Below are 26,622 nucleotides of genomic sequence, written 5' to 3' on the forward strand. Positions count from 1 at the left end.
GACTGGGTGGCTTAAGAGAAATTTTTTCTTTCACAGTTAATAAAAATCGAGATCAGAAGCCTAAAATCAAACAGGCTTGGTCCTTTCTGGAAGCTCATTCCATGCCTCTCTCCTAGCTTCTGGTGGCACCTCACCCTCCTTAGGGTGTCTTGGCTTGCATAGCTTTCTGCCTCTGTCTCTACATGGCTTCTTCCTTGTGTCTGTGTTTCAAATCTCTTCCTCTCATAAGGTTGCCCGTCATTGGATATGGATCTTATGCCAAAATCCTTAAATCTGCAAAGACTCAAATCACAAACATGGTCACAGTCACAGGTAGAGCAGTTCAGAACCTGGGCCTGTGGGGGGTGGGGGGATACTATAAAAACCACTATGGATGGTGAAAAGTCTGCACAGGCAGTAATGAGTTGCTGGCCAATCCCTAAAAAATATAGATAGAAGTTGTTGCTTAGTACTAGTTTCGTGGTTAGAAGAGAGAAAATAGCCCTGAAAAAAACTGTATATAAGAATAAGCTTTATGTACTGTTTTCAAATTAACTTGGAGACCATGCCAATTTTAATCACTCATCTTTATTGATAAAATAGGTTCTTATGCAGTAGATATTCTCAGACACAAATTTAAGGTTCTGATACAAAAAAAAAAAAAAGTATAGGATGGAAAACTTAACTATATAACAAAGTAAATGTCTTTAAACACCAGAATCTTAAAAATTATACCCATGTCAGACAACCAAGAATAAATTAACTCAATTTACTTTTTATAAAAATAATTATTTATGAAGTGATTTTTTATAATAGAGCTGCCTCAATGGATTACCTCAGACTTAGTTTTAACTGTGTAGTTTCTTTAATTCTGACTTGGGATAAAAACTGTATGATTGAATATGCCATCAATTAAGGGATACTTTCCAAAAACCCAATAGAAAAGTTTAAAAATAAAAAAATCATTTATTTATAAAATATCAATTAAGGCCTCTAAATGAGAAAAGAAATCTATTTAATGTCTGGGCCCTTTGCCCTTTTCCTATTCAATCAACCCCACTTATCCAAACTTAAGATTTGTTTTAAAAAATTTATATACTAAATACATTTTCTGTAAAAAATAAAACAAATACTTCTAAACCCATAGATTTTTATCCCCATTAACTGAAGGATTATAAAAAAAATCTTACAGGTTATATGGACTGGATGGAGCTTAAGAAAAGATCAAAAATCTTTTTTAAATTTAAGAGTATTTACTTTTTAAAAAGGTTCTACGAGGCAGAAGAATTCCCAATTTACTTTGAAGTTACCATACCTAGCTTGCTCTATCAACGTTTCAACTTCGCTAGCTAAATGAGCTACATAATATCCTTAAAGATCAACCAGAGAAGAGAAAAATCTTATCATTATTGTTGATTTAGAACCCAAACTTATTCTTTCAAAGGAGTAGTTTAACCTACTAATAAGTCTCTTATAAGATCTTCTTTCTTAGAAAGTAGTATTCCTTCGCCTTCATTCCTGGAATGGTATTTCATATATCCTTAAGCAAGTTGTTGACAATTGTTAGTGAGTATTAATTATGGTAAATTAGCTAAAATTAAATTTCTTCCATTGTTTATGGTTCATGTAAACATTCCTGCAGCCTTTCAAACTGAATTTTCTTGGAAAAAAATTACAAATTAATGGAGGTAGACAATCGTTAAAAAAACTGAAGTCTCATGGTATATAAGCTATTTGCTAACTTAGACACCAAACAGGAAGGACAACAGTATGACAATTCTCCATTCACAAAACTGTGACTAACTGGATCATTTTATGAATTCTCAAACATTTATGGGAATATCCTTGTTGATCCCACTGGCATCCAGAAGGTCGACAGCACTGCTGAAACCTTTTGATACACTCAACAGTCACCGTGGGAATCTTTACCACTTAACAAAGGCTGAGTTTCTACTTTTCAGTTTTATCATGGAATAAAGTTTATTGACCATTAACCATTCATTTTTTTGTTGCTCTCTCAAAAATGACATTGCCAGTGCACTGTACATATTATAGAAAAAAAATAAAACAAAAGGTAGCTTGAGACTGATTTTCCCGTTCACTCATTCACTGCAGTAGGCCAGCCCCAGTGACCAAAGTCTGGAGCCTTTTAAGAAGCTCCGAGACCAAGAAGCTCTTTAGCTCTTCCTCAGACTCAGGTCACTGTTGGTCACTAAAGCTGACAAAGACGAACTTTCGGACACATCATCTTTCCTAAGGTTCAAAAATGATTCTCGAGTAATCTGAAGGATCTCTCTCAAGCCCTTGTTTTCTTGCTATAAGAAGGCAAACGAAAACAAAGATGAGGTCATCAGAATAGCTAAAAGAGAACAAACACATCTTAAGAAAAGACAACCATATGCAGGTATGACAAATAAAGAACAAGGTCTATACGTGGCAGAAATGTACTAGATGACATATGCAGTTTCAAGTTGACAACTTGAAGCTAGAGAAAGAACACTTAAAGGGGTAGGAATCACATGTTCAGTGTCTTCCACCATCGTAAAGCCTTCTTATTTATGCAGCTGTCATTGTAGACAGGATCTCAGAAACCCTCGTATTTTACAATACAGTATAGATGAAGGAAATAACATCTAGATTTACATTTATGTAACTTCAGAAAGCCTGTGAATGATGCCCTGGCGCTAGACCTCTTAGTACTCTTATTACTTCCCATGATAGCCTGGAATGCGGGAGGAGCGTCCAGTTTGCTTCCGGGCTGGCTCAGGAGGGTTGTGATATTCTTCAAGAAGGAAAGTGACCAAACCTAGCATTTATAAACAACTTTGCCTTTTTTTTCTAGATTAGCTACTGCAATTTGCAGTTACTTTGTAAATTTGCGGACATTTAAAAGTAACTTCTATCATTTATTTTCTAACACTTTGTCTTTAGTTTTATTAAGTTTCAGCAGTATAAAGCAGGGATCAGCAAACTATGGCCTGGTTTGAGGGCTGTTGCTGTAAATTAAATTTTCCTGGAACACAGACTCAATCTTTCTTGTGTGCCTATGGCTGACTTTGCATTACAAGGGCAGTTGAGCAGTTGCCACAGAGACTGATTTGAAAAGCCTAAGAGATTTACTCTCTGGCACTTTGCTGAAAAAGTTTGCTCACCCCTATCACAAAGAAGGAGGGAACCCTACAGGCTTAGAGGGAGAAACCACTTTTGGTGCTCAATAGCCAATTTCTTCACCAGGACTTCAAAATGAAGTCTTGAACGTACACAGTCTATTCTATTAATTTGAATTATTCAATTATGACTTGTGCTTTTGCTTCTACAAAATAAAGGACACGAAACAGAGCTTTTATATTCCCCAGAAAAGTATGAGTGCTCAAAGAATACTGTGTATTAAAATTTTATTCCCTGCATCATCACGGTCTCTAATAGAATGAAGAAATTTTAAAAATTACTAAATTAAAGAAATATATTCACCTAATAGCAGAAGTAACATAGGCTCAAAAAACAAACTTTCTCAATACTGGTGTAAGTTATTACCCTAGATTCTTACATTACTACGTACATTAATATATACATATACCTATATGTATTATACACCCAGATATCCAGTATTCAGATTAAGAAAAAGAACACTATTAGTATCCCAGAAAAATGTGTATGTACATATTATATATTTAAAAGTGGGATATATTTTCTGCAATAAATCTTTGTATGTACAGTTTTCACTTACATCACAATTTAAAACTTACTTCAAGTTGAAGTATTCGTTCCTGTTCTTTACAACCCTGTTGCTCATCAATTTCAATGGCTTTCCTCATTACTGCTGCCATTTCTGTTATCTGGTCAACATGTGCCTGTAATTCCTGAAAAAAGAGATAGGAGTTGCCAGTCAGTGAAATTCTTTACAATTTTTATGTTTGGATCCTGTATTTATAAAACCTGCATTGCCACTTAATATGAATGTAATGTTCTTACATGGCCATTTGACACTGAATACATAAAAACAGATATTTCCAAGAAAGTTGACTGACCATGAATGTACTTTTGAAATCACATTTCTGTTACTATTAAATTAAGAATAAGCAGTGCAATATAACTAAACCCACCAGCAAGAAGAGTACTCATATTTCACATTTTCCTCTCACTGTACTTTTTTGCATCTATACTATTGATCAAAGTAATGTGAAAGATAAACATTGCTGACACATTCAATCTCTTTTCCCCTGAAGTCTTCATCATTTACAAATCTTTTCTGTATTATCCATGTCTAGAAATTGATCTCAGTCCAATATACAATGTTTTCTAGATTTGAATTCTTGAGAACAGGAACTGTTTCTTTTTTATATTTGTCTACTATCTAGTATTCAGTACATAATGGATAATAAATATTAAGATAGGCGAACAGGGTTCTGCTTTTAAGTATTAAAACACTAAATGGTGTTTTTTGCCAACTGTTCAAAACATGGTTTTATTATAAATTAAACGTCACACTTGTTTGGTCCAGTAAATGGCATAAATTTCTTCCAATCTCATCTTCTTATTCTTTCTAGCACGCCTATGATGTGCACTGCGCTACACAATAGGAGTATCAACGCTGTTCAAACATGTTCCCCAGTTTCAAGGAGCTTACAGTCAAATGAAAGAGACAGACAAAAAGTTAAAAAAAAACCCAGAAACTTGGAAGTAATCGTATTTTCAATGAACAGCTTCTATAGACCATTGTTCACTGGCAATCGAGGGTTATTTTATTTTATTAAGGCCAAAACTTAAACATATAAGCCAATAGCTCCCCCAAATAAACATTAAGTCTCTTAAGCAGTTGTACATATTCTGTTTGTAAAAAGGATTTGAATCGGACCCCACAAAAACTTATAAAACTAGTAAACTATGGAAGAAACTGAAGGAGAACAAGTAAGAATATCTTTAACAAACCACACATTTAATATCTTCTTAACCAACAGAAATTCAGATCCTTATAATGGGAAACATATACAACCTATGGTACACAGGAGGAGACAAAACAAATAACTAATCTACACTGTCCAATATGGTGTTATGTAAATTTAAGTAAATTAAAATCAAACATTTAAAAAAATTAACAATTCAGTTCCTCATTTGTGCTAGTGACACTTTATGTGCTCTACAGTCACACGTTGCTGGTGGCTTCTATAATGAACAGCACAGATAAGGAGCATTTCCATCATTTCAGCAAGTTCTATTAGACATCCCTGGATTAGATTATGGTGGCAAGAATGATATTACAACAAACATCTGTCATATTGTGCAACAGTTTTATAAAAAAGTGATTAAAATCCCACTGTAAAGGGAACATAATTCTTAGAAGGAATAATAGATAATCTCAGCAGCAAATTGAATTAGGGGTAATGAGTAAAACTTCTGAATACCAACAGCTTTCACAGTTTCACTTGGTGTCTTACAGCACTGACCTAGGTTAAAAGATGACACAGGAAGCAAATAATTCCCTGCCTTTGATTAGAAGGAAACAAGATACCACTAATTTTTTCAGGGCAGTCTGTTCCAATAAAATCATTGTAAGGGGAAAAACAAAACAAAACCAATACTTCAAACAGAGCTGTATTTTTATAGGCCCATTTCATGGATGGTCCACTTATTACAATAAAATCTTTGGGGAAGTATCATAGATCTTTTAATGGGCAAAGAAGCCAAGAACTGTGCTTTCAAAACTGTCTTAAAGTCAAAAAGTGTCAGCAACATAATCCCGGTACTGTCTTGAAATGCCTTTCATTTGTAATTTTTGTTTAGGTTTATTTCAACTTTGCTCAATAAAGACCTGCTACAAGTATGTTAAAAAATTAAAAAAAGACAGTTAAAACACAATGGGAAGTGTACTGCTATATTTAATCATAACACCTAAACAAAGGCATTTTTATTTTATGGCAAACTCAAACTAAAGGACTAGAAACTATCAAGAATCTGAATTAAAACAATACATTTAAGAATTTGAACATTTCTTTGAAATTAGATTAAAATTACTGCCAAAAACCTCTTTGGTGTCCAGAAAGAGAATAACTGGTTTAAACTTAATAAAATTTTGCAGTGAAGGCTAACAAGAGCAACAAAATGAAAAGCTGGCCTGAACAACCTTTAAGGCCTGCAAATATCCTAACAGGTAGTGTATGATATGATACACTAAGAATTAATCACAGATTTAAAGTTTCTACACTTAATATTTTTGCATGCCTACCAAAAGCACAGCATTTTTAAAAGCACCTTCCTTTATGTGCTGACTTCATCAGGCAGGAAAATTAGAACTTCTAAAATGGACCTCCCCCCTTCCATCCACACCCCAATAGTTGACTGTTTTATTTAGTGTACATTCTGATTTGCTTCCAAGTGCCTCCTCTCCAGTCCATGTTGAGGTGCTTCAAGGATGTGTCGAGATGCATCAAGGAAGAATCCTTCGGAGCTGTTACGAGGCACCATGTCAATCTGTAGTATAGAGTCATTATAATGTTAATACGGATATTATCCGTACTTTAAAAATTGAATGAGTGTTAGTTCATGCGTGTTAGCCAACTGTTTGAAATGTTTGTTTTTTTAAGATTTCCAAAAAGGCATCTGTTCAAAAATAATGTAAAAGTGAGTATTTGGATGAAAATGAGTTCTTAAACTTTTTATTGATTTTTAAGTGTGTGTTCCAAAACTTCTAGGTGAGGGCAAAATTCTATGTTATAGTGTCTCAACAGGGTCTCTTACTCACAAATGCTGTTAAGTGTAACTGTTACCCCTAAATGTGTTAAAAAATTATTTGTGTTTAGGCTTATCAGAGCACTAGTACCTAAACACATCTTGGAGTCTCGTATTTCTGTGCCTTTATCATACAAGTTTCTCTGCTCACCCATTTCTGCTAGTTGACCATCCTGTCCACAATTAATTCAAGGCTGGTTTTAGATAGGTATCTTTCCTTTCCTTGACATGTTCCCAGATTCTCCTCTGAGGAATTCATTCTGGCTTCCTCTAGTATTCCAGTATTAATTTCTATCGCTGTTCTGGGATTCATCACATCCTACTCTATATTACATAGTTAGGTTTGTATCTGTATCTCCCATTATACTGTAAGCTCCTTATGGTAAAGTAATGGAACTTATTGTTTCATTTATCTTATTATTAATAACTAAGTACAAGTGTTAATAAATGCTTGCTTAATTGAGTCAAAGTGTCTCCTTTTTGGGAAAAGTCAAAATCACAAACATTAATATGTATTAGTTAGAATTAAAAACGAGTAACTGAATAGTCATATTATGGAAGGCAAGGACCAGCACTAGATGAAGAATTCAATCTACATAATGAAAAAGAATGGTTTACAGCTATCTTAAGAAATGTTTAACTTTCTTAATTAATAAAACAGCCTGATGAATGATAACATCTAATGTGTTCTAAAAAACATTTGCTTCTATCATAGTTGCTCCCAGACAGGACTAGCAAGCTGAAGTATCTTATTCTTAGCACTTTTTTGTCAGAGTATTCTCTTTAGATCTTAAAAAAAATTGTTTCCTAGGTTATTAAGCATAAGGGCCTTTTGGAATTTCTCAAGGTTATATTTATTTTACCAATAATTTTAAGTTAATTCATCCCTGTACCATTAAAAAAAACCCTCAAGTTACACATTTAAATGTTTTTATGATGATCTCATTAACAACAGATACAGTTTATATTCAAAAGATTGCCCCTTAAATATAGGTTTTCTTTTTGGTTGGGAAATGAATAATAGATCATGTTAAATCTGTATTTATTAATTTATTTTATTATTTGACACAAGAGGTATCTATTACTAACTTCCTTAATATGTAAAGTTGTCACACAAAGATCTATTAGATATATAATTTTAATAGAATTACTTAAAAATATCCACATGTACCCAGATAGAAGAAATATTTTAACTAATTTAAAATGTATTTCAGTAATTGCAAGATTAAAAATATGTCTTTTAACAATTAATACTTTTTAAAATAATATAAGTTATACCTAATAATAGCTCACCCGATTATCCAACACAGATAATGGCCTAGTAATCACAGTCTAATTTATTTTTTATTTTACATCAGCAGCTAAAATTCAGCTTAAAATAAAATGTAAAGGTAAGAATTATTCTGTGTCTTCAATAGCAGTTGCTAGCAAACACACAGACACACACAATGGAAATAGATACAGGGATGACAAATAAGATGAACAGAAGGGAAAACACTAATTTCTAACCTGTTTAGCTATATCTTTAAAAGTGACATTAACTGATACGTGATTTGGGTGGAGGAGGCAAAATTTTAATATGTTGGTCCCCTTCATCAACCCCACCCCATGGTTTTTTCATCATAATCAGGATTATTTACAGTCTGGATGAATGAGCCTCATTCAGAAAACAGTCTTAAGAAAAAAAAAATCCACCTTTAGCTACTTTCAGATTTTTAGAATGTTTTCATTTTTCAGCATTTTAATTTTTGTTTTTACACAAATCTATTGGAAGAAATATTTCTTAAAAATAACCTTATAAAAATACTTTTGAATTGAAGAGCCTTACCTTTATTTCCCAAATAAAGTTTATTCTTGAATATATATTAAAGCTGCTAGGGAACAACAAGAGTTAGAAGAGTAAATCAAACAAAATGACATGTAACAAGAAATGAAAAAAATACGGAAAAGCAGAAAATGTAAAAAAAAAGATGCCGTATTCAATATCGTGTTAGATACCTGTGATTCTTAAAAACAATGTGAACACAAGGTGATGCTCCTTTCCCACTTCGAGTCGTGGTTAGAGAACGGTTACCTTGGAGTGGTGCTCCTTCAGCCTCATCGTCATCCCCGGGTCATCCCTTTTGCTAGCCACCAGCAGTCTGAACATTTGCTCTCGATACTTGCTCATTATAAGTTCCAAGGCAGACTGATGTTCTTCCAGGGAGCTACGTAATTCTATCAAGAATAACGGTACATTTCATTCAAACTTGAGGTAAATATGTAGAAAACATTCTCCTTCCACACTGCATTTATGAAAAAAGCAATTTATAGAGAGGATATTTTAAAAAGAAAACATGACGAATGAAAATTTAGCCATGTGGAAATAAGGGACACCAAATGGAGTCCTTTATTAGTTTTTTAGATGACCATTTAAAACTCACTTTTAAGGAATCATCTCAACAAACATTTACTAAATAATCATTAAGTGTCAAAGGATGCTCTATATGAGGAACATGAAAAGGCCATGGAGCTCAGAGTCCAGTGGAGAAAACAAACACATAGTTACACAACAGAGTAAATGCAAAGTGGAGTTCTATTCAAATATATACAGGTGGCCCCTGAAGGATGCGGGGGGTAGGAGCACTGACCCCTCCCGTGGTTGCAAATCCATTTATAACTTTAGACTCCCCCCAAATTTGACTACTAATAGCAGGCTATTAGTTGACCAGAAGCCTGACTGATAACATAAACAGTTGATTAACATGTATTTTGTTTATGTATCATACATTGTATTCTTAAAATAAAGTAAGTTAGAGAAAGAAAATGTATTTTCAAATTGTCCCAAATTTCAAGAAAGTTGTCCAATATGTTCATTGAAAAAAATCTATATATAAATGGACTCATGCAGTTCAAACCTGTGTTGTTCAAAGGCCAACTGTCTAAGAGAAGTCTGTGGGGAGAAACTGTTGAAAAGTTTCATAGAAGTATTGAGATGAACTTTCATTCCTTGAGTTCAAAAAATAAAGGAAAGGGCATTTTAACCAGGGAGGCATGAAAGTGGATGGTGTGTTCAGGAACTAGTTTGCCGTGGCAAGAGCAAAGGTTTGATGGAGAAAGGATGTATGCAAAGAAGACAGAAAAGATCATTTGGAGTTGAATTTGAAGGCCCTTGGATAAAGAAGTAAGCATATAATGAAAGTTCTTGTGCAAAAAAATAAGGTGTCAGATATATTTTTAAAAAATCAATCTGCTACCAATGTTTGAGACGGACTGGAGGGGAGAGACAGTGCAGTCAGGGAGACCAATTAGGAGAGTTCAGGACCATGAGCACCTAAGCTGGGGCCACAACAATAAAATTGCAGAGAATGAAACTGAGTTATTTCATGGGTAACAGTGGCACAAACTGGATACTGACGATGAGAATCTAATACGATTCCAAGCAAGGCAGACATTCATATGTAGGACAGGATAAAGAGGAATAAATATGATTCAGGCAAGTGGACTAGAAATGATTAATATCAAAAAGTAAATTTAGTTGGCTGTTTTCCCGCTTTGGAAATATTAACTGGCCCCATACAACTGCAGATTAAAGTTCTCTTTTGATCTGCTATACATAGTGATAATATATCTTGCCTTTGTTCTCCTGTTGCAGTTCTCTGATTTGTCTGTTTTCTTGCTGGATTCCCATAACTAACGTGGACCGTGGCCGATGTCTTGCAACTTCATTAAGTTCTTGAATTTCTTCCTGATACTAATGAAAAGATTAAGAAAGAACATGTGGGGAGAAATATTTGTCTGAGAAAGGTCTGGTTTCCAGAATATATAAGGAGCTCTTACAACTCCAAAATAGTAAGAAAAATAACCCCATTAAAAGATGTGCAAACAAGAGTAAGTTCTGGGGATCTAACCTAGTATACTATACCTAACAACACTGTATTATATACCTGAAAGTTACAAAGGGAGATCTTGAATGTTCTCAGCACACACATATACAAAAGGTAATTAGATGAGGTGACGGAGGTGTTAACTTTGCAATATATATGTGTATCAAATCATCATGTTGAACACCTTAAACTGACACAATGTTATATGTCAGCTGTATCAATAAAGCAGGAGAAAAAAATGGGCAAAGGATTTGAAGAGGCACCTCTCTAAAGAAGAAATAAAAATGGCCAATAAGCACATGAAAATATGTTCAACCTCCTTAGTCTTTAGGGAAATGCAATGCAATACAACAATGAGATACCACTTCACAACCACTAGGATGACTATAATCAAAAAGACAAATAATAAGTGATGGAGAGGATGTGGAGAAACTGTGACCCTCACATGTTGATGGGAAAGTAAAATGGTGCAGCTGTTTTGGAAAACAGTCTGGCAGACACTCAAAAAGTTAAACACAGAGTTATCATATGACTCTTGCATTCCACTCCAGGTATATACCCAAGATAACGGAAAATGTATGTCCATACAGAAACCTGACAAGCATTCATAGCAGTACTGTTTATAATAGCCAAAAAATAGAAACAATCCAAATGTCCATCAACTGATGAATAGACACAATCTGCTCTACATCCTTACAATGGAATATTATTCAGTAATTTAAAAAAATGAAGTACTGATACATATTGCAACATGGATGAGCCTTGAAAATATTACCACAAAAGCCACACAGTGTATTATTCCATTCATAATAAATATCCAGAATGGACAAATCCATATGACAGAAAGATTAGTTGTTTCCAGGGCTGGGAGAAGGGAGAACTAGGCAGTGGCTCCCAATGGGGGATGAGAATATTCTAGAATTAGTCATAATGGTTGCACATAATGGTTGTAAATATAATAAATCCAATGAACTGTGTCCTCAAAGGAGTAAATTCTATGGTGTGTAAATTAAATCTCACTAGTAATAATAATAGAGAAAGAAGCATATGTGCAAAAGAAATGTAGAATTACTATTTTTTAAAAAATAACTGGGAATCTAACTTTAAACTGCACTCTACTTTCATTCTGATGACCCGTTAGTAATAGATTCATTATAACATTCCTGGTTCTTAAGTTTGGTTGCCGAACTCCTTTTTTACAACTCAATACCAGATTAAATGTTCGCTGAAATGCATGAGACAAATTGGAAAGTTACAAAGGTATGTAATCTGCTCCGGGCAACAGAGTTGCAAAAGTAAGTAAGCTTGCTCCATTATTTCCAGTAGCTTTCTTAAAGCAGCATCTCAGGGATGCTTCCTTTTCTAAAATGCTTGGGTTCCAGGAAAGCAGGCTATGAATATACAATTCCCCCCACTGATTTTCATCATAATATCAGAGATTTTATAACTGTGTTAGAGTTGAAAATTTTTATCTGAAAAGGGCTTAAAATGCTAGCTAAACTCCATGGCCCGCTGGAAAGTTCTTATAATACAAGAATAAAGATAACACAAAAGTGAAGTCGTTTTCTTCTTTAACTGCCAGCATTAAATGAGAAATTAGGTAGCAAGTATAAGCAAAGATACTACCCTCCATCATTTTCAAAAACTTGTTAAATAATATTACCTAAGTACTTTTACAAAGAAAAATATAAGTATGTATACATGATAAAAATATGAGGGTAAAATATGTGTCAATATTAGTGAAAGATATTTGGTCTTATCAAATATACCTAGACCCAGTAAATTCATGTCTTTTCTAAACTCAAATGTGCCTCTGTCAGAAAAACTAATGCTTAAGTCTACAGGTTTAGAATATACATACATACATGTCACTGTGGCAAACTTATACTCTAAATTAAAACTGAAAACATACAAGTCAAGCAACTTTAAAATTTTAGAGAACATTAAAAAAAAAACCTTAAATACTAATCAGGCAGAAATTTATGATTCAAGCAATACACAAATGTCAATGAGTGCTTTTCAAAAAACGGGAATTAACAGGATAGAAAAAAATCAGACCTGCTTCATTGCTTCTACTCGCTTGTTGAGAGCTGTGGTTTGCTCGATGAGAGACTCTGCGGCATCGTCATGATCTCTCAGTCTCTCAACAAGAGCTTTAGCATCAGCAAGTGCCTTCTCAATTGTACAACTCATTCCTAAAGGAATACCTGTAATTACAATTAAAGTCAAGACTCAAAACTCAAAAGCCAGCATATCTTCTTATTTTACTTTCATGTTAACACAGATACACTTAAGCTACATTTGTTACAGGACTGTTTATTGTCTGGGGATAGAAACATCTAAGAACACCTGTGGTTTTGCTTCTGTTAGGATGGTACACACTAGAAAGTGAATTTATAACAGTCCAAAAAATTGGAATATATATATAAATGGTTTGCAGCCATAATCAGAATGTATTTAAAACACCCTGAATTTATTGTGGGAGGAAAAGAGCACATATCCAGTGAATACATTTTATATTGTACAGAAACTGCACTTCCATGAGGGCACTCCCTATCTTGTCATCTATGAAAAAGGTCACTCCCTTAGTCTGTATTCTGTGGTCCATGATTGTCAGTTTCTGACCATAAGATCGTTCCTAGTCTCTGCCAGGTCAGGTAACCTGATACACACACTGTTCACAAGCACATACTACTGACAAGCCAAAGTGACCTCTATGTCATCTATGTCACATAGTCCTTCTTTGTAGGGAATTCTGCTTCTTAGATGAAGTTGCATTAATATCCTAGCTTGTGCATTTTCCTTAGTAAATGGAAAAAAAAGTTTTGACTTAGGACCACACAGGCCCTTATAGGAAACTTTTCATATGCTAACATCAATAAATGGTATGTGTAAGAGTTCAAAAAAATTAGGAGACAAAACATGAAACAGTCAATAGATAACTTCTCCAACTGGTAATGCTGAGACCTATATTTAATTTTAAAATAATCTCTCTCAAAAGCTTCAAACTTCTGAAACTTGCTGTTATTGAATTTTTCTCTTTTCTACTAAGTTTGCCCTACTTTCCATATGAGCCATTCTTGCTTCAGGATTTTCTCAAAAAATAAAATCACACCTAAAATTACTAGGCCAGAAGCCAGGTCTATACAAGTTGAATTAAAATTCCTGTTAAGATTCAAATTGAGGGCTATAGTTAAGGATTTTCATCAACTTTAGGAAGGCAGAAATTTGCTGTGGAATGCAGGACTTTGTTAGATACCACTGCACTGGACTATAGATTTGTAGCAATTAATTATTATTTGTCCCTCAGATAGAGAAAAAATTACAGTAAGGTAGAAAAGGGAAGATTTAAATAATCCAACTGTATAAAATTAAAAAAGAAAATACAGCATATCAGGCAATTTCAATAGGTGCTCACTTAAAGTTATATTTAACAAAGATTCAAATTTGTAAATGAAACAAAGATAAAAAGATAGATTTCAGAAACAGTATACTTGGTTATACCCAATAGCTAAAGCAAAGGGTAAATTGTCCTGTTGTTATAAATAAGATCAAACTGAATAAGAGGATTTAATCAAATAATGTAAAACCACCTATTTAGAAAATATTCAGTGACTAGACATTTCCATAGAGCTTTAAGAATTAAACAATCTGAACCATGTGCAGCATGTCCAATGGAGCAAAGCAGCTTCCATCCTAAGTCAAGTTAAATGTTTCAACCAGTACAAGATGTTGAATCTGTTCTCTTGTGGATGGAATGCTCTGCTCACCCAAGTACTCATGGCAGGACTCCAGCCACATGGAGGAGAGCAAAGATCATCACCACACTAACCACCAGGAACAGAAGTCCAAACATCTGCCCCCTGCATCTTGATGTTCAAGTCACCAAGGAAAACACAACATAATCAAGCACTGCACAAAGCAGAACTTCCCTCACATACAGAGGATACTGAGTAAGATTAGCTTAAGTAACATAAAATAAAATAAAAAATGAATTCATCTGGAAATTAATATAATTTCTGGTTCTCTAGGTAAAATGATCAAAGGATTTGTCTCCTAAGATTTGAGAGGTTTAAGATCAGGGTACTTGAACAATACAGCAAGCAAAAGAGCCATTAAGGGACTCAATGTCCCATCCAAGATAAAACACAAAAGAATAACTATCCCAAATCTACCCAATATGGGATGCATTAGCATCTAACAATGCCCTGTCCCTCCTCTAAACTTCCAGTGATAATTATCTAAAATTACAGATGGACAATAATGTATCTTTCTTATTTATATGAGTCACTATACCATCCACTAATCCCACTACATAGAATCCCAGATTGTTCAGAGTAAAATTTTGAAGTTATTTGTAAAGCAAAAAAAAAAAAAAAAGGCAGGTGGGTTGTTGGGGGAGGAGAAGGGGATAAACTGACTTGTAAGTAAAAATAAAACCAGAAAATATATTTGTCTTAGAGTAAAAATAATTGGTTGTAATGATGGTGAAGAGAAATAACAAAAATAATTGGAAGTCTAAGAAAATTATAAGACTTGAGAGAAATAAAGTTTATCTTGGTTTCACAGAGCAACTCAAGTACTAGAAATCTCTAACAATCCTAGGTCCTAACCTATGAATGATATTATTGGAACCACCGTCAGAAGAATACTTTTTAATGCTCTATAACACAACATCTACAAATCTGATAGGATCTGTTTCCAAATAAAATGCACTAAGTCATTTACATATCATTAGATTATAGGTGATCTAGATATGAAGATACCTATACTGTGTATAATCTAGTAAATTGGGGGAGGGGGGTAGAAAAAGCAATGCTCCCAGAATCCTCTGGGCAAAAGAATCCAGACACATAGATTAATTGGAATAGAGTCCTGAATCTAGATGGAGTCTTCTTAAAATCTTTGTTTTTGAATTATGAAAAGGTTATGATGTATTCTAGGGATATTAACTCAACAACATGGCACCAAAGACCCACCATCTATTAAATCCTAAGCCTTAATTCCATAGCTAAGGTTCAGTGTCAGAGAAATCACAGCCTTGCCTAAGTAAGTCAAAGCATCTTCAGAGCTTGTACTAGGTCTTGATACCTAATGTTACCATATGTAGCAAATCCCTATTGCTAAAGCAAACAACCAAAATACTCTATAGTTGAATAATTATGAAATATTGTTACTTTCTTCTTTTCATATTACCATGCTCTGGTTTAGCACTGTTATTTCAACAACCATACCTAATAAACGAAAATATTATGACTGTGTTCCATAAATCAAGAAGTGTCTAAGCCTAAAACCAAATATGTGAATTCTCTAGAGGGTTTTATATTAATCACAAAAAGTGACAATCACAGGCTTGATATACAATAAGTGCTTCAGTCACTCAGATAAAACTCAACTTCTTACTAGAAGCCAAATTGGTCAAACAACTTAATAGTTGGATCATTTTTGGAATAATTCCCTTATTTGAAACACTTCCTCAAACGTCCCTTAAAAAAATATAAATACATTAACTACTTGATGGCTTGATGGTACTTAAAATAATAGAGGTAGATACACAGTAAAAACGATATACTATATTATATTATAGATACTATGGAACTAAGTTAAAGTACACGATAAACAGATTACTTTGACTAAAGGTCCTTATGCAAGGGCCTCATATAAGACAATAAAATCATAACAAATCCAGAGAAGTTCAAAGATTTCATCACAGACACACAAAAAATTCTGGCAAATTCTGAAACATGGGATGATCAAGTTGCAAAATCCATGAGAAGAGCTGCCACAATTAGAATGGCTCCTGATAGCAGCAGGTAAAACCTCAAATGTACACCAGAAACTCCATAAAACATCTCATTCCAGAAGGAGAAATACTGGTCACAGTATCAAACATTGATGGGAATGTTTATTGGATGGCAGAGGAGGTGGTCCAGTTCATTCTTTCTTTGTAAATAAATGAATCTGGAACAATTATAAAGGCAAAGTAAGGACTAAAATCGTTCTTGAAGGATTTTTTTGAACATCTCTCTATGGGTTTTATAGGGTTGCCTCTCTCTGTGGTTTAGGTATATGTACCATTCCTAAATATACTAGTAATATACTAGTTGATGGGTTGAAAAGTCCCCTGTTGAAAAGCTGTTAACACTCACAATGGTTAATATATATACTCTAATAGTTTGTGTTTCCTACATGGACATTCTAACTTGCCAACCAAGTAATATGGCAACATATCTAACTGGAACAGTTACATATAAATTTAAATTCTAAAACATTAGGCCTCTTTCTTAGGAATCTTCCTGTCTTCACCATTCCCAGTCTTCAGCAAATCCCAAACAGGATAAATATAAGAAGGTCCAAGCTCATACACATTGTGATCAAATTTTTGAAAATTAAAGACAAAGAAAAAATCTTGAAAGCAGAGAGAAAAATTACACATTTCTTACAGAGAATCAACAATTTGAAGGATTGCAGATGTTGCACCAGAAATTATGAAGGCCAACAGAAAGTGGAATATTTAAAATACAAAAAGCAAAAAAGAATTCACTTCTGATATATCCTAAAGAAAATTCTTCAGAGGAGCAAAATGATATCAAAATGAAGCATGGAGTATAAGGAATAAAGGAAGAGTAAACAAAATCATAAATATCCAACAAACACAGTACAGTACTCTCTTTTGATGCTTTAAAATGTCTGACGTTTGGAAACCAGAACTATAGTTTTATATGATGTAATTTTCAATTTACATAAAGTATAACTATAACATAAAGGTAGGAGAGTAAATGGACCTATGTAGTGAAGAGGTTTCAACATTTCACTTGAAATTATGTAAATTTTAAGTAGACTATTAAAAAGTTACACTCAGTAATTCCTAGAGTAACCTGTAAAAAAACTATATGGAGCTAATAGTCAAAACTGCAATATGTGAACTAAAAGGAATTTAAAAGTGTTCAGTAACCCAAAAGAAGGTGAAAGGGGAAATGAACAAACTGAAGGAACAAACAGAAAACAACGATAAGATGGTGGACCTAAATCCAAACATATTGATAATTACACTAACTGTAAAGGTCCTAAAAACACTAATTAAAATATAGATTAGAATGAATTAAGAAATGGGACTCAACTGTATGCTTTCTATATGAAATGCACTTCAAGTATGATATAAGAAGTTTAAAAGTAAAAGGATAAAAAAAGGTACACTATATGAACACTAATCAAAAGAAAGCCAGAGTGCTAATTAATAAGCACATGAAAAGATACTCAACATGATCAGCTATCAGGAAATACAGATCAAGACCACAATGAGTTACTTCAAACCTACTATGAATTTAATAAGAGATAACAAGATAGTTCAAAAACATTTGGAAATTTAACAATATACTTCTTAATCTACAAATCAAAAAAGGAGGGTTTTTTTGGTAAAATTGAGACTATTTTGATCTAAATAAACATGAAAATACAAGACATCAAAATTTTGGTATGCAGATAAAGCAGTCCTTTGAAGGAAGTTTATAGCATTAAATTATTTCATTAGAAAGATCTCAAATCAATTATTTAAGCCAACCTTACGAAACCAAGAAAAGAGAAGCAAAAATAAGCCCAAGGTAAATAGAAGGAAATAATAAAAGAACAGAAATTGATAAAACTGAAAACAGAGAAAAACTAATTAAACCAAAAGCTAGTTCTTTGAAATAGCAAAATTTATCAAGAAAAAGAGAGATAGAAGGTATAAATAACTATTGTAGGGAATAAAACAAGGTGTATCACTGCAGACTCCTAATTCATTAAAAGGGTAAATAAATATAATAAAAAATTCCACACATATGAATTGGGTAATTTAGATGAAATCAAATTAATTCCTTAAAAAACATAAACTACATGAAGTCAGAGGAAACAGATACCTATTAATAGTCCTATAAATATTAGGTACAGTTATTATAGTTATAACTACTAAAGTCCTATAACTATGCTGTAAGAGTCCTATAACTCTTAAAGAAATTGGATTTGTAGTTAAAAATCTTCTGCAAAAATCTTGACTTGGAAGATTTCAGTGGAAAAGTCTACCAAACATACAAAGAAGAAATAATACTAATCTTACACATCCTCTTTGAGAAAACAGAAGAAAAATACTTCCAAACTCATAAAATGATGCCAGCATTACTGATACCAAAACCAGATACACACACTCCAAATAAATAAATAAATAAAATAGAAAAACCACAGATCACTATCCACCAAGAACACAAATGCAAAAATGCAAGCCACTCAAATTTAGCAATACATAAAAATAATAACATACCATGCTGAGTAAGGTTTTAGCCAGAATTCAAGGATGTTTCAATACTCAAAAGATAAATCAGTGTGAACCACCATTAAAAAAACAAAAACCCAAACGATCATGCCAATTGGTGCATTTGAAAAAACAAAACATTCTTTCATAATAAAAATTCTCTGCAAGTTAGAAATAGTAGGTAATGTTCTCAATTTGAGAAAGATAATTTCCAAAAAAGCTACAGGAAACACTGTATTTATTGGTGAACAACTGAAGGCTTTCCTTCCAAAATCAGGAAGATAAGGATATCCCCAATCTCCACTCCTATTCAATACCACACTGGTGTAGTAAGACAAGAAAAAGAAATAAAAGGCATATAGATTGGGAAAGAAGGAATAAAACTGCCTTTATTTGCAGCCAACATGTTGTCTATGTAAAAAATTCCAAAGAATCCAAAAAAGAACTCCTATAACTAATATGTGACTTTGGCAATATCACAGATACAAAATCAACACAAAAAAGCCAATAGTTTTTCTATAAATTAGCAATGAAGTAGAAACCAAAATTAAATAAACTACATTTACAATAGTTAAAAAAGTGAAATTTGGGGGCATAAATCTGACAAAACACATGCAGGACATATATACTGGCAACTACAAAATGTTAATCAAAGAAACCAAAGAGGGCCTAAATAAGTGGAGAGATGTGCTGTGTTCATAGATCAGAAGATTCAACATAGTAGAGAATGTTAGTTTTCCACAAATGACCTACAGGGTTAAGGCAATTTCCAATCAAAATAACAACAGGAGTTTTTGTAGAAATTGAGCAACTAATTCTAAAATTTCTATGGAAATGCAAAGAAACTAAAATAGCCAAAAGAATTTTTAAAACAAAGTTGGAGAAAGCATACTACCAATTTTAAGACTTACTATAAAGCTACAGCAAGCAAGATAGTGTGGTACTGGCAGAGTCAGACATAAGAGTTCAGAAACAAGCCCACAGAAATATGGCCAATTGATTTTGTTGTTGTTGTTTTGTTTTGTTTTTATTAAGGTATCATTAATATACACTCTTATGAAGGTTTCACAAGAAAAACAATATGGTTATTACATTCACCCTTATTATCGAGTTCCCCCCCCTACCCCATTGCAGTCACTGTCCATCAGTGTAGTAAGATGCCACAGAGTCCCTATTTGTCTTCTCTGAGCTACAGTCTTCCCCATGACCACACACACCATGTACACCAATCGTGATACCCCACAATCCCCTTCTCCCTCCTTTCCCACCCACCCTCCCCCACCCTCCCCGTTGGTAACCACTAATCCCTTCTTGGAGTGTGAGTCTGCTGCTATTTTGTTCCTTCAGTTTGGCTTCACTGTTATGCTCCACAAATGAGGGAAATCATTTGGTATTTCTCTTTCTCTGCCTGACTTTATTTCACTGAGCATAATACCCTCTAGCTCCATCCATGTTGTTGCAAATGGTAGGATTTGTTTCTTTCTTATGGCTGAATAGTATTCCATTGTGTATACAATACCACATCTTCTTTATCCATTCATCTACTGATGGACACTTAGGTTGCTTCCATAGCTTGGCTACTGTAAATAGTGCTGTGATAAACATAGGGGTGCATATGTGTTTTTGAATCTGAGAAGCTGTTTTCTTTGGGTAAATTCCTAGAAGTGGAATTCCCAGGTCAAATGGTATTTCTATTTTTAGTTTTTTGAGGAACCTTCATATTGCTTTCCACGATGGTTAAACTAGTTTACATTCCCACCAGCAGTGCAGAAGGGTTCCCCTTTCTCTGCATCCTCATGGCCAATTGATTTTTGAAAAAGATACACAGGAAAGTCAAAGGAGAAAGAACAGTCTTTTTAACAAATGGTACTGGAGCACTGGATATCTTGCTGCTAAAAAATTAACCCTGATGTAATTCTACACTTTACACAGAAATTAACTCAAAATGGACCATAGATCTAAATGTGAAATGAAAAGCAGAGAAAAATCTTTGTGAACAGGGTTAGGTAAGATACAAAAAGCTTGATTAATAAAAGAAAAATTTAGTAAGCTGAACATAAAAATTAGAAACTTTTGCTCTGGGAAAGACTAAGTCTGAAAAAAGAGAAACTACAGATAGGGAGATGATATTTGCAAATCATGTATGTGACAAAGGACTTATAGCTACAACACATTTTAAAAAAATCTCTCAAAACCCACAGTAAGAAAATAATCCAACTTTAAAAATAGTAAAAGATTTTAACACTTAACCAAAAAGACATACGGATGGAAAATAAGCACATGAAAATATTTTCAACACATCATTATCTATTAAAGAAATACAATTAAAAACCATGATGAGATTCACTACACCCCTATTAAAATGGACAAAATAAAAGTACTGCCGTATCTGCTGGCAAGGAACTCTCAGACAATGCTGGCGAAAATGCAAAATAATACGGCTGTCTTGGAATATGGTTTGACATTTCCTTACAAAGTTAAACATACAGCTACCATATGACCCAGCAATACCACTTTTGGGTATTTACTGTAGAGAATTGAGTGGATAAACAAGAGTGGTACATATAGTCCACACAACGGAATATTACTCAGTAATAATGTGGAATGAAATACTGGTACAGTCACCACGCAGAAGAATCTCAAAGGCATTATGCTAAGCGAAAGAAGATAGTCTCAAAAGATTACATACTGTTTCCACTTACCTGGCACTAAAGGACAAAACTGTTGTGATGGGTAAGAGATCAGCAGTTGTCAGGAATTAGAGATGGGGAGAGCGTGTGGGACAAGAAGTATTTTGGGATGATGGATAGTTCTGCATTCTACTTCTGGTGGTGGTGGTTATAATGACCCTGTGTACACATGTGAAAAATGAATAGAACTATACTTCAAAAAAGGGCAATTTTATAATACATTAATTTTAAAGCTCAAAAAAAATCACTCCCTGTCCCTCAGGTCTTGCCCTTGTCTTTAATTCATCTGCTGTTTACTTGCATGGATGGTCTAAGGATGGTATCTACTTACATTTTCTCTTTCTTATGGGGACAGCTACTTGCCTCAGTTCCATTTATTGGATAATACATTCTTCCCCCACTGAATTACTTTTACTGGAATATATTTGACATATAACATTATATAAGTTTAAGGTATACAATGTGTTGATTTGACACATTATATATTGTAATATGATTGCCTCTGTAGCAATAGTTAGCATCTCTACCAGTCCCATGACTATCATTTCTTCCTTGTGGCTGGAACACCCCCAATGAATATTAATGCCCCACTGTGTTTTTTCAGTAAATGTATGGGTATATTTCTGAGCTCTCTGTCTATGGGCCTATTTATCTATCTGTCTCTACATCAATACCACTCTGCCTCAACTTTTATTGGTGTAAAATAAACTCTTACTGTCTGATGTGGCAAATCACCTTTTTTTCCTTGAACACTGCTTTACCTACTCTTAGCCTCCTCTCCAGCCTAATCCAATCCAATTGGACCTCCAGAGTAAAATCAAATTGCTAGCTGGGTAATAGCCTGAGAATACTACCTTACACTCTCTTTTGGCCAACAGGACGTATGTTATTCCCATTTTATCAATGAGGAAACAGACTCAGGGACTCCAAACGCAAGGAGCTGAATGGCAGTACCCTGCAGCAAGGAAGGAGTCAAGCTCATATCACAAATAAAAATTCTGATCCCCAGTCTAGTGCTCTACTCAGGAACCAAGGTGGGTCAACAAGGCCCTGTTGGCCTTTACTTATATATAAACCATCTCTGGGGTTCCCTGGGTGGAAAAATAAAGCAAATTCCCTGACCCTACTATAAAAATTGCATTTCAAGTCAGCAATAGAAAATAAATGAGAGTGTAAATGAACATTAAATGAAGAGCAAAATTTCAAGTATTTTTCCTTATAATTAGTAAAAACCCAGCATCCATCTTAATTAGGCATAACAATTCATTGTAAGACCAATGAATGTTTACTGATAGGCTTTTTAAAATTACAATTAATATCCACTTTAAAAAACATTCTCTAGATTGCACAATGAAATTGTACTATCAAAATGAACTATATTTAAAATTTGTTTTGTAACTATAAATATATACCTATTCAGAGAAAGGAACTATAAACATCAGGTAATTCAAAGCATAATTTTATTATTACTTCAGAAAGTGACAGTTTCTAAGAAACTGCACATTCATTTCCTATATGCAAAACCACAGAAAAGTGTAAAATATTTTATAACATGCATTTCTTTACCACCTGCTTTGAAAATCCTTGTGCTCTTCTTCCTCTTTTTGGCTGCTAAGTAGAATGGGAGGAAGACAGTTTTCCAAGCTTTCTAACAAGTTTAAAATTTTTAAAAATAGTCTCCCGTTACAAAAGGCATATTCGCAGTTTCTCTGCCTATTTTGACAGTGCTTGTCTTCACACGTCACTGGGTACTTACATTATTTTCTATAGGAAGGCCCAAATTACGGGTGAAATTTTTCTAAAGCAGGTTTTCTTTTCTCCCCCACTGCATCAGGCACATTCTTGCCCACTTTGCAACCCAGACATTTGCAGTCAGACTCCTGGCAGAGGGCTCAGAACATTCCGATGGTGAGAAAGGAAACCACCACCCACCCAAGGCAGCAACTGCCAGCTGTTTTAGTTTTAGATTTTGGTTAAGAAAAATTTACAGAAATGCAAGTCACTCTTCTTTCTCTTTCATCTATAAGTCCACTATCTTACAGCTGAACCTACATGAAAATATTGTGACTACTGATATATCATAAATCTGTCTTTAAATGTCAATAATCTACTTTATTTAAAAAAAATTTTATTCAGGTGTTCACAGTTCAGGATTGTTCAGGCAGGTTAACATTAATTAGTAAATAATATTAACATACATATGGAAACAGAAAAATAAAAAGGCAGATGTCTTTCTTAAAAATTTATAAAGAGATCAATAAAGAATGCATATAAATTACACATAAAATAACCACCTTATACAGATATATCACAAATTTGAAAGCACAGAAAATTTTCAGTGTTCTTTAAAATGATGGCACAAATACACCTGGAGCTTTATGAAGCAGCTTTACTAAGAATTTTTAAAGTTGGAAGGAACAGAATTGGAAAGTAGCAATCACAAGAATTTTTTTCTTTTAGTTATTATCTTAGAATTGTGGCTAAATATAAGTTACATATACATATATGTTCAAACAGGTATGACAATTCAAGAAGGAACTAACCTAATCTAAACGTTATTTCTAATTTACAGGCCAAGGAGTCACTGAAGAACTGCATGGATATGCATACACCAACTATGGTCTGTAGTCTGAAATATTTCTTTCACACATATATCCCACTATATTTTCCAAATACAGACAGATACTAGTATAATAAAAGATAAGGTCATTTAAAAGCATAGCTTTTTGCCATTATGCATAACTCAATCAACAAATACTAAAATTACAATTACTTCTGTGTTAGGGATACAGGGGCTCCTCATATTCAAATCAGGTCAGGGTCTTTTAGATGACATACAGGTTCTTTTCGGTTTTGAAATTCCATGATTTTATGGGCACTAAGGACTCCTGTAGTGAATCTTCAGAACTATTATATTATAAATGTGTATAGATGGGTATAAAAAAAATGCCTGTCATATGCCAAGCACTGGACTAGCTTTTGTTATAAGAATAAGATACGATGCCAGACTTAAGCTCAAACTGGCACAAGACAGATATATGAACAAATAATACAATCTAATAAATACTGCAGAAGGAATGTCTCAAGTGCTTTGGGAACACGGTGGGGGTATTAGTGTCACCCTGGGGAGTCCGATAAGACAGTGATCTATGAATTGGGTCTTGACGGGTGGGGGTAAAAAAAGAAGAGTAAGCATTCTAGACAGATGGTACAACATATACAAAGGCACAGAGGTGACAAAGTACGTGACTTGCTTGGGAAACGGCCAGTAGTCCGGTATGGTTGGATATTAAGGAATTTGAAGGAGAAGCAAGAAGACACCTGAAAGTGGTATGGGACCGATAGTAAAAGGTCCTGAAGAATATGCTTAATAATTAGGAGTTAAATTCTGTCACCAATATGGTTATTGAAAAAGTTGAAGGAAAGGAGTGATATAAACAGATGTGCATTTCAAAATAACTCTAAGGATGAGGGTGGGTGCACCTAGTTAGGGGCGGGGGGCAACTGCGGTATTCTGGTGAAAGAAGAAATAGGGCAGGGCGAGTAGAAATGCAGAATCAAGGACGAAGGTGTCTACTCTGGATAGCAGGATGGATGGATCCCAGCACCATTGTCAGGGATGCGATACAGAAGACAGACAGGAAGAAAACTAGGAAAAGGGCAGTATTCCTTTACGGGCATTCTCAAAGAAAGAAGAAATGGTTATCCACGTCATATGCTGCAAAGAGGCAAGCTGAAAACCCGACAAAGGTCCCTCCTACCTCCCCTCACTGGTGAGGTTCCTGATGGGTTAGGCAGGTAGCAGGCACACAGAAGGTGTGTCTACACCGTTAAGGACAAGGTTTTTCGTTAAAATTCCCGCACCTCGGCCCCGGAAAGGAAGCTCAGCGATGAGGCGGGGAAAGGAAGTGCCCTCCCAGGAGCGGGTAACCGGCGGAGGGAAACGGCGAGGGCCTGGCGGCTAGCAGACCATGGGGTGCAAAGGAGCAGGGCGGCCCAGGGCCAGGCAGCTTCCCTACACCCGCTCTTGTCCCTGGATTTACGCCACTTACTCTGGTCTCAATCCTCGCAGCCGACGGCTGTGGCGACTAGGACTCAAAGTCTCTGCCAATGGGGGACCTATGCACCCAAGAGAAAAGACTCCTCTCGCCTGTTCAGCTTCTTCAGCGAGCAGACGCAGAAGCCGGCAGAGATAGTCAGCGGAGTGACAGCTGCTGGTCAACGGGGATCAGCCCCGTCGCTCGCCCGGGGTAACCTGCCCGGACAGCCTCCTGCCAACCCTCCCAGAGAGCTCTACCCTCGCGAGACTTGCTTCCTCGCGTTTACCGAGGAGGCAGAGCCGAAAGGTTTATTTGCCGCTTGTTGCTGACATGCGCGGATCGGTGGGGGCGTGTCTCTTCTAGATCCCTCCCCGTTAATCTACTCCCTGGCTTTTGCTTGGCTTCTCACGGAGTCTCGCGAGTTTTGCCAGGGAACACCGGCCTGGGGGAAGAGACCGAGAAAGGGAGACAGGGTGGGAGGGCCTTACGCTTGAGGGACCGTGGCCACTTTAACTGGTCTTCTTGGTACTTCGCTGTTGGGGACGCTGTCGGGTCGTCTGGGTCAATCTTCCCAATGGGTAATTGGAAGAATTAGCTGGTAGAAAATCTTGATGGTTGGAGGCATTTTTTTCCCCTTGGCTCCGCCCTCTTCCTGTACAGCGACCAGGGCGTCTGGCCCACCGAGGGGGAAGGGCAGCTTGGCGGGGCTGTCGAAGAGTGCTTTGCGCACGCGCGAGTCCGAATGTGTGAGTGTGAGTGTGTACGCGCACACGCGCGCGCGCCTACCTTTAGGAAGCCTGGGAAGGACCGGTGTGCTAGGAGATGAGCGGGGAAAGCTTAGTCCACTGTGTCGGGTACCCGACACTCCTGACTGTGCGCTGACCCGCCCCACCCAGCCAGCAGCCTTTTCCAGAGAGGCTGTGGTCCATAGCCTCTGTTCGTTTTCACTGCAGGACCAGGCACGAAAGTAAGCGAACCTCGATCCTGAGGTCTAACCTATTCACTCACCTTGTGCTTTCCACCCCTCCACCCTC

General features: G+C 35.3%; 2 protein-coding genes across 7 annotated transcripts in view; one reads left to right on the forward strand and one right to left on the reverse strand.

Moving 5' to 3' along the window:
- Positions 1-547: 547 nt before the first annotated feature.
- On the reverse strand, positions 548-26,194 carry FGFR1OP2 (FGFR1 oncogene partner 2). 4 transcript variants are annotated; one of them, XM_037020304.2, is made up of 8 exons: positions 25,601-25,880; positions 21,561-21,707; positions 12,630-12,778; positions 10,321-10,438; positions 8,780-8,922; positions 6,334-6,447; positions 3,726-3,839; positions 548-2,294 (listed from the first exon to the last, which is right to left on the reverse strand). In XM_037020304.2, exons 3-8 carry the CDS (start codon positions 12,762-12,764, stop codon positions 2,157-2,159), a joined length of 762 nt encoding a protein of 253 aa, XP_036876199.1. In that variant the 5' UTR covers positions 12,765-12,778; positions 21,561-21,707; positions 25,601-25,880; the 3' UTR covers positions 548-2,156. The 4 variants fall into 4 exon arrangements, with proteins under 4 accessions (XP_036876199.1, XP_073079414.1, XP_036876198.1 ...); XM_073223313.1 differs by lacking the exons at positions 21,561-21,707; positions 25,601-25,880 and adding an exon at positions 26,077-26,194; XM_037020303.2 differs by lacking the exon at positions 21,561-21,707 and having other exon boundaries at positions 25,601-25,878.
- The window catches only part of INTS13 (integrator complex subunit 13), a 28,059-nt gene continuing 27,472 nt past the window's right edge, over positions 26,036-26,622 (forward strand). Inside the window, exon 1 of one of the 3 annotated variants that reach the window (XM_017670335.3) lies at positions 26,036-26,166. The gene's annotated coding sequence lies outside the window, so the exon portion shown is untranslated. Of the gene's footprint in view, positions 26,556-26,622 lie in introns of all 3 variants that reach the window. The other 2 variants (XM_017670334.3, XM_017670336.3) reach the window with 2 other exon arrangements.

Source organism: Manis javanica, chromosome 15 (assembly GCF_040802235.1).
Source record: "Manis javanica isolate MJ-LG chromosome 15, MJ_LKY, whole genome shotgun sequence".
NCBI classification, from domain to species: domain Eukaryota; kingdom Metazoa; phylum Chordata; class Mammalia; order Pholidota; family Manidae; genus Manis; species Manis javanica.